General features: G+C 41.0%; 1 protein-coding gene across 2 annotated transcripts; it reads right to left on the reverse strand.

Moving 5' to 3' along the window:
* Positions 1 to 1,700: 1,700 nt before the first annotated feature.
* On the reverse strand, positions 1,701 to 6,088 carry LOC110103240 (brassinosteroid LRR receptor kinase BRL1-like). 2 transcript variants are annotated; one of them, XM_020831867.2, is made up of 2 exons: positions 5,810 to 6,088; positions 1,701 to 5,670 (listed from the first exon to the last, which is right to left on the reverse strand). In XM_020831867.2, exons 1-2 carry the CDS (start codon positions 5,831 to 5,833, stop codon positions 1,873 to 1,875), a joined length of 3,822 nt encoding a protein of 1,273 aa, XP_020687526.1. In that variant the 5' UTR covers positions 5,834 to 6,088; the 3' UTR covers positions 1,701 to 1,872. The 2 variants fall into 2 exon arrangements, with proteins under 2 accessions (XP_020687526.1, XP_020687527.1); XM_020831868.2 differs by having other exon boundaries at positions 1,701 to 5,716; positions 5,810 to 6,087.
* Positions 6,089 to 8,309: the final 2,221 nt, after the last annotated feature.

Consider the following 8,309-nt stretch of genomic DNA (forward strand, 5'->3'; position numbering starts at 1 on the left):
TAGAGAAACAAACAAAATATAAATAATAATGTCAATGATGATTTTTTATATATATTGAAGGGGTTATATGTCATCATCACTTGTATTTTTTTCTAATATGTCATATGTCATTGGTTAATATTTGGTGGAGATTTTTGTACTTATTAGGCTTAGACAAAATTTAATCGAAGGAGGAAAAATAAATAATTATTCAAATCTATTAAATTATAAGGCGCTAAGGGAGAGATATTATTTTGTGTCGAGGCCGAACGCAGTTTACCGTACGGAGATGAACCAGAATGCGCCACGGCAATAGTACTGAGCCGGTTACCAAGCGGTATCGAGCCGTGGTACCGAGCAATATCTCGCTGGGTATCGAGCATGGGGTGACGTCGCGTATTTTGGGACGTTGGTCTCTGGACGATGTTCGACATCCGCATAGAATAATTTCTTGCGAAAGGGGGAAGCTTTTGCATTTTATAAAAAGATTTAAGGGATTTAACTTTCCACCTTCCTCTCTTGATTCTATCACTCTTGATGAGGCTGAAATGGAAAAGCTTGAGATATTAGTATCTTTCTTGATAGGTTTAGACTTACTAATTAATATTTTATTGAGCGTTTAGCAAATAATTATTATTCTATATGGCATAAGCAAGCCATTAATTAATATGAAAAATTTATGTTTTGTATGTTAGTAGCATTTGTTCTATATATGATTGTCAATTTCAATTTTAGAAGTGATTGAGAAGCGTCGAGATAAATAATAAGCAATTCTTAAAATTTTAATGTGTCATTTGACACAAAGCTTTTTTTACTGTTTTTTAAAACAATTTTATAGTAAAAAAAAATTAATTTTATGCTAGAAAGCTACTTTAAGAAACAGTAAAAAAATCGGCCCAAACGAAACCTAAGATACAAGTTTTCTACTAGGTGATGTTTGATCAACAAGTAAAATATTTTTGAAGAATACGAGTGAAATGCAGGGATATTTGCTCATTATATTTTTAATATTATTGATATATTTATTATAATCAAATAATTATATACATAATATTCAAAATTTAGAAATGTATAAAATTAAATTCTCCTATTTTTATTTTTTAAATCATTATTTCAATATTTAAATTTGTATTTTTTCTTTCTATTTTGATTGTGTCATATTTGATTATTCAAAAAATAATATGTAAATTAATTTTATTAAAAAAGTAAAGTTTAGAGAAGATTCATATAATTTTCCTTAAAATTAATCTACATACTCACATCACTCATTGCTGAGATAATTAATAAGAAAATTAAAAAAAAAAATCACAGGAATCTTTGAAAGATACACTAAACTTTTTTTTTTTTGTTGAAAAATTTTGTGAACTATTTCATCACTATCTTCTACATGATGGATTATTCTGTGCGGAGACCGGATGTATAGGCGAATCAGGTAAATCACGTTAATGATATCAAGCTACAGTATCGGATGATACTGAATATTATCGAGCAAAAAGATGACATGACACGTTCTATCGGATGATACTGAATATTATCGAGCAAAAAGATGACATGACACGTTCTATTGATCTTAATAGGCTTCCAAGTGTGACAGATTAATGAAGACAATAGAGCACGGTGATGTTGTCAACGAACACCTTTTGATCAGAACAAAAAAAAGCTTAAGCTGGCTTTTCTGTATTTATGTTGCAGTGAAATATATGAAAGAGAAAGAATCAGGCTGAGACAAAGATAGATGTCATGGATTTCTTCGAAAACAAAAGAGAGTAGTTCTCTTCGCTCAAATTTCTGACAATCTACAAGATCTTTTCTGTTGTATTTACAGTAATCAAAATGCTCCAACAAAAAAATCATAAGAACCAAGAAATATCTATATAGATCTTCTATGTAAAACTATGCCGATTCCTCAATGACTGATCTTCTAATGGAAAGACCATCGAGCACATCACTGCCGCTGCTGCCATCGGCATCCATTTGAAGCTCCTTAAACATGGCCATCACCTGAATCATGGTCGGTCGCCGGTGTGGCCGGTCTTCCAGGCACTCAAAAGCTATTTTTAAATACTTATGGAGTTCATCGACGTCCCCTGTCTTGCTGCTTTGAACCAACTCAGGATCAAAAATGTCGGCACTTTTGTTCTCCTTCACCAGCTGCTTGGCCCAGCCGACGAGATTGTTGTCCCCAAAATCAATCGTGTCGATGGGTTTCTTCCCGGAGAGGAGCTCGAGGAGAACTACGCCGTAGCTATAAACGTCACCTTTCGTCGTGCAACGGAAGCTCTGGTAATACTCCGGCGGAACGTAGCCTGGTGTTCCGGCGAGCGTGCTCACGCTGAGATGCGTGTCGAGGGCGTTCATTAAGCGCGCCATGCCGAAATCGGAGACGCGGGCCTCGAGATTCTCGTCGATGAGGACGTTGCTCGACTTCATGTCGCGGTGGATTATGTGGGGGATGCAGCTGTGGTGGAGGAATGCGAGGCCGCGGGCTGATCCGATGGCGATCTTCTTCCTCGCGGACCAGTCGAGTCTCGGCGCGCTGGGTGCTCTGTTCTTGCTGTCATGGAGAGCGACATCGAGGCTGCCGAAGCGCATGTATTCGTAGACCAGGAGGCGTTCGTCGCCGACCTTGCAGTAGCCGAGAAGGGGGACGAGGTTGCGATGCTTGATCTTGCCAATGGTCTCCATCTCGGCTGTGAACTCACGGTCCCCTTGGCCGGTGACGTGAATGAGCTTCTTGACGGCGACGACGGCACCATCTTTGAGACGGGCGTGGTAGACTTCGCCGAAGCCGCCGGAGCCGATGAGGCTCTCCGCGCTGAAGTTGCTTGTGGCTTCGACCAGATGGGCGAAGGTGAGCTTCCGCAGGTGTTTCTCGAAGGCAGCGACGTTGATGCTGAGGTGCGCCAGCTCGCTCGTGGAGAGCTTTGAGCTTCCGCTGCCGGAGGTCTGGACGCTCTCAATGTAGCCTCCGCCTCCGCCGCCGTTTCCGATGCCGATTGTAGCGCCGAGCTCCTCCGCTTTCTTTCGACGATTCTTGATCTTGAGAAGAGCAAGAGCCAGGGAGAGAAGAATGAGGACGGAAAGCGCAACGCCGATGAGAAGGCTGAAGCCGCTGCCGCTGAGCGATCGCCGGCGGTGGCCGCCGTTGGAATTCGAGGAACCGGAAGATTTATTGCAGGCCTTAAGAGGGATACCGCAGAGTCCGGAATTATTCTCGTAGCTGGAGGCCGGGAAAGTGGTGAACTGGCCCGAAGTAGGGATTTGGCCGCTGAGGTTGTTATTGGAAACATCGAGGTCGTTGAGAAAGCCGTTGGCCCCAAGCGATCCAGGGATCGGGCCGGTGAGATTGTTGTTCGAGAGATCGAGCACGCCGATCGACTTCAGACCTCCGAACGTGTCGGGGATTGGTCCCGTGAGAGAGTTATGTTCCAGATTGAGAACTACGAGGTATTCCATGGCGCCGAAGACGCTAGGGATTTCGCCCGTAAGAAAGTTGTAAGAGAGGTCCAGGTATATCATGCTCCCGTTAGTTTGGAAGGTGTAGACGGTGTTTCCTTGGTAGATTCGAGTGGGGGAGCAGGAGTTTTTTAATGTGAGGCTTCCAAGCCGCTCCGACCGGATTCCTTGGAACTCGAAGAGGGTTCCGGCGCCGGGGCAGATGTTTCCAGCCTCGTTGCGGAGGTAGGCGAATGGCTTCCCTGAGACGATGCCAGCGTTGATGAGGTTGGCTTGGGAAGCGAGCGAAGGCGGTATTGATTGGGTGAAGTTGTTGCTGTTCAGGTCTAACCATATGAGATTCTTGCAGTTGCCGAGATCCGGCGGGATTTCGCCTGAGAGGGAGTTGTTTCCGAGCTGGAGGATCGCTAGATTCTGAAGATTTCCCATTTTGGCGGGGATGTCGCCGACTAGTTGGTTGCCGGAGAGGGAGACCCAGATGAGTTTCGAGCAGTCGGTTAGGGACTCGGGGATGGTTCCCGTGAGGGCGTTGAGGTTCAGTACGAGCATCTCGAGGTTAGGGTTTTTGGAGCAGAGATCGCCAGGTATCTCGCCGGATAGTTTGTTGGCCCACATGACGATGTTGACTAGTTTCGGCAACGACCATACCTGTAATGGGATCTCGCCGGCGAGGTCGTTGAAGCTGAGATGGATGCTTTGGAGGTTAGTGCAGTTGCCGAGCTCTGCGGGGACCGAGCCGGAGATGTAATTGTCTGCTAGGTGGAGCTTTTCAAGAGAAGGTAGATATTGACAGAACTCAGCTGACATTCCACCGGTGAACTCATTGGCGCTCAGGTCGATCTCTTTCAAGAGCTTGCAGCCGGCGAGCGCTCGCAGCGGCAGCTCGCCGTTGATTTTGTTGAAGGAAAGGCGGAGTTGCTTCAGCGAAGTCAGCTTTGAAACAACCTGTTCGGTGAAATTCCCAGAGAGAAAATTCGTGCTGAGGTCGAGAATTTCAAGGTTGGAGCACGCGGAAAAGCCTGACGGCAGGCCGCCTGTTAGCTGATTGGAGGATAGGTTGAGCTCAATGAGATTCTTACACGCTCCGGCTAGTCCGGCCGGGATCTGACCAGAGAAATTGTTATTTGCCAAATCCAAACGCTTCAAATTGGTGAAATTTTGGAAAAAGGTTGGGATTTGATTCGTGAAATTGTTGCCGGAGAGGGAGAGCTGCTCCAGCTGCTGGCAGTTGCGGAGGCTTGCCGGCAGCCCGCTGCCTTGCAGATGGTTATATGAAAGATCGAGGATTGTAATATTTCCGCAGCCACCGAAGTTGAAATCGGAGAATTCGCCGGTTAGGTTGTTGTGAGAGACGTTAAGCTGGTTCAACGAAGTCGGCAGAGATGATATAAAGTTGCTCGGAATCTCACCATAAATCAAATTAACGGAGAGGTCGAGGGCGGCGAGTCTCGTGCACGAAGATGGCAAACTCCTCAGCCTCCCAGCAATCTTATTATCAGCGAGGTTGAGGTACGTGAGGCCTTCGCAGCTGGAGAGAGAGTAGTTGAGCAATCCATCATCAGAAATCCTGTTCTTGGAAACGTCAAGCACTCGGATAGACGAACCAAAGGGGTAAACTCCGGCGGGAATCAAATTTGTTGACAGATTTAGCGAGGAGAGGCGGGTGCAGGAGGTGAGGAACGGCGAAGATATCTGTTCCGAAAAGTTGTTTGACGAAAGGTTGACGATCTCGAAGCTGCAAGATGGAGGACTTGTGCTGCTGCTGTAATTGAGATTGCCAGAAAAGAAATTGCCATGGAGGTCGATGTCTCGAAGCGCCGGCAACGCCATTAGCGTGTCAATTAGAAGCCGGCCGACGAGTCCCATGTTGCTAAGGTTAAGCTTCTGCACCGAGCCATTCGGCTGCGTGCAAAGGACTCCTGTCCATGAACAGGGATCGTTACTTTCAGCAACCCAGTCATGTAGAAACCCCTTGGGGTCGAGTTCGACGGAGGACTTTTTGAATTGAATCAGAGAAGCGGCTTCATCGGCGGCGGCGGCGATTGAACAGTAAGAAGACGAAAGCAGCAGGAATGAAAGTAGGGAGAAAGCCAAGCCAAAATTTTCCATTAATTGAATTCCAGCAATGGTATTTGTAAGATAAAGAACGGAAGATAGACACCTCCAGAAGAAACCGATATCTTTCCCTCTTCCAGTCAATTTGGGGCTCGGTGGATTGGAGAATATTGTTAAAAACTGCGTTTTTTTTTTGGTTAAATATCAGACGAAACTAAGAATCCTACTGATGAAACAAAGTAAAACTCAAATCACAAAAAGGAACCTTTTTTAGGTGTAACAAAGGATCAGAACAGAATGAGAAGTAGAAGGAACTGACCTTTTGTGGGTTCTGGGAAGCCATGACATGAGCTTTTGCCAGTCGTAGGGCTTCAAATGATGGGGAAAGGGATTAGGGAGATTGATTTTAGATGATGAATTCATAGAGATGGAGAGGGAGGAGGGGTTTGGGGTGAAGAAGGGAAGAGGGCGCAGGAGAGAATACTATAAGCCCCAAGAGGGAAGATGGTGGAAGAAGCGAGGGCGAAAACGAAAATTTTTTTTGTTTAGTTTAAAGTTCGATTGGGGCCTTAAGCGTTCGTTTGCTTCTTCCATTAAGTCTTCCATGCGGAAAGGAAAATTAAAAAAGAATTGAGAGAGAGAGAGAGAGAGAGAGAGAGAGAGAGAGAGAGGGGTAATTAAATTAGAAATAAGAGAGAGGAGAGAGGACTATTAAGATTTGTTTGGGTGATAGTTAATTTATTAAGATTTATATTTGTAGTATTTAAAAAATAAGAAATAATATAATTAAAATTTAACATTTACTATTTATCTAATCTAATACTTCATTAGTGAAGTTGATATATTTTATCAGATAATGGAAGAGGCGAGCTACCCCACTGTTAGAGGTATAGTCATAGAAGATGTCAGATTTGAATCGAGATTGATTTAGGGTGCGTTTGGGATGGTTTTCTTACTGCTTATTAAAGTAATTTTTAGTACAAAAGTTTTAATTTTTATACTAGAAATCTACTTTAAGAAGAAAGTAAGAAAGCCGTCACAAACAATGCCTTAGTGGATGTATTTTCATTAATTATGTTATAATTTTTGTACTACGAACCTGCTTTAAGAAGCAGTAAGAAAGTCATCCCAATCGGAGTTTAATTCTGAACAAATGGTTTGTGAATGGATTGTGATGAATAGGCATTGGAAGGGATCTCAACAAACTTGATGTTAGATTGGCTGCTATAACTTTGAGACAACCAAAGAGAAGTGAGAAGTTTGAGCATGTTTTTTATTCAAAAGTTGGAATAACTATGACCATGCTTTAATAGTAAAGGCATTTTTGTCCAACTCAAAGTTTTTGTCATATTTTTTCTAATAAAAGCTTAGCAACATATTTGTCTAAATAATATTATTAGAGACATAAAATCAAATGCCTCTTTAAAACTTAGATCACATTAAAACTTAGCCCAATTTTGATATAAAAATATATAAATGAGCTAAACTAAGAGCGATAATTGATTCGAGTGTATCTATTTACTTGTCTATTAATGAGCAAACCTCTCTTTTATGCTGCATTTCAAATTCGAAGTCTAAGCAAACTTAGAATCTATTTCTTCATGCTTATCAAAATTTTAAATGAAAAAAATAACATAATTTCCATTATTTCCTACTTTCCCCTTAAATTTTTTTTTTTAATAATGTGTAACATTTGATAAGTAGACTTGTGATAAGTAGCCAACTATCGAGATATGAGGCTCTATCTATTAGCTATTATGTCCACTATGTTATGACTACAACCTACTTTATTTGCTATAAATCTTAATTGTTGATGGTTAACCAACTCTTCTCAATTCTTTGATTTAAACAAACTTGAGTTCACTTAGAGAGCCTTCCTAATATTTATTTTTATGTTCTACTTCTTCTCATTGAAGGTATCATAATAGAATCTTCACCATGATATTAGAGCATTAAAGACAAGTGGCCTTCCCTTTTCTCCATTCTAAATAGCTTCATATTTTGCTATGGAGTAATCTTCCTCTTCCACACTCAATATAACCACTCTATTTGAACTATTGATTAAGATGAGTAAAATATTTCTATCTCCTCAACATAAATTTTGTATGACAAATATCAAATTAGTAATTAACATTCAATTAACTGCTGATTACCATCATTTTTGAAAATCCCAAATTCTGAAGCCCTTAATTCATTGCAAATGAGTTTGACAAATCTTTCTCAAATTTGAAAGACATCAAGAGCAAAACTGATAGTGTTGTCGCTTACCCTCACTATAATACTTGGATACAAATAGATCAAAATTTGGCTGCAAAACTTTGCCCTACAATTTCTAAAATACTCCTTTCTTATGTGCTCAACCTTGAGTTATGCACTGAAATTTGAAAAAGAATTGAAAAAACCTTCAATCTACAAATATATTTTATATTCTTCAACTCAAGAATGATCGCATCACGTGCAATGAAGGGTAAAATAATAATGCATCACCTTTCAGATATAAAGAGCAAGGTTGATACCATGGTTTTGAAACCAAATTGGACTGGTCAGGTCGACCGGTTCAACTGTGAACCAATAATATGGTTGATTTGATCCTTATGAAAAATCGGTCTAGCATCAAATCTGTGATAACATGTTTGAATCGCCAGTTCAATCGACCAACTGTTGAATCGGACCCGATTTTTAAAAACTTGTATGTTAAATTTATAATATATTTAAATAATTTAATAAAAATTATTTTATTAAATTAATTTAATTATAACATAATTTGTTTAATAATATTCAAAAAATTTAAATTATTAAGTAATAAATACTAGCAAATC

The sequence above is a fragment of the Dendrobium catenatum genome, unplaced genomic scaffold (assembly GCF_001605985.2).
Source record: "Dendrobium catenatum unplaced genomic scaffold, ASM160598v2 fragScaff_scaffold_1117, whole genome shotgun sequence".
Classification (NCBI taxonomy): Eukaryota; Viridiplantae; Streptophyta; class Magnoliopsida; order Asparagales; family Orchidaceae; genus Dendrobium; species Dendrobium catenatum.

What these genes read in the sequence shown, in the direction of transcription:
- LOC110103240 (XM_020831867.2), bottom strand. Translation starts at nt 5,833, where the DNA reads ATGGCTTCCCAGAACCCACAAAAG. An exon ending in CTTCCCAGAACCCACAAAAG is followed by an intron (nt 5,671 to 5,809) that starts GTCAGTTCCTTC and finishes AAAAAAACGCAG; the next exon opens with TTTTTAACAATATTCTCCAA.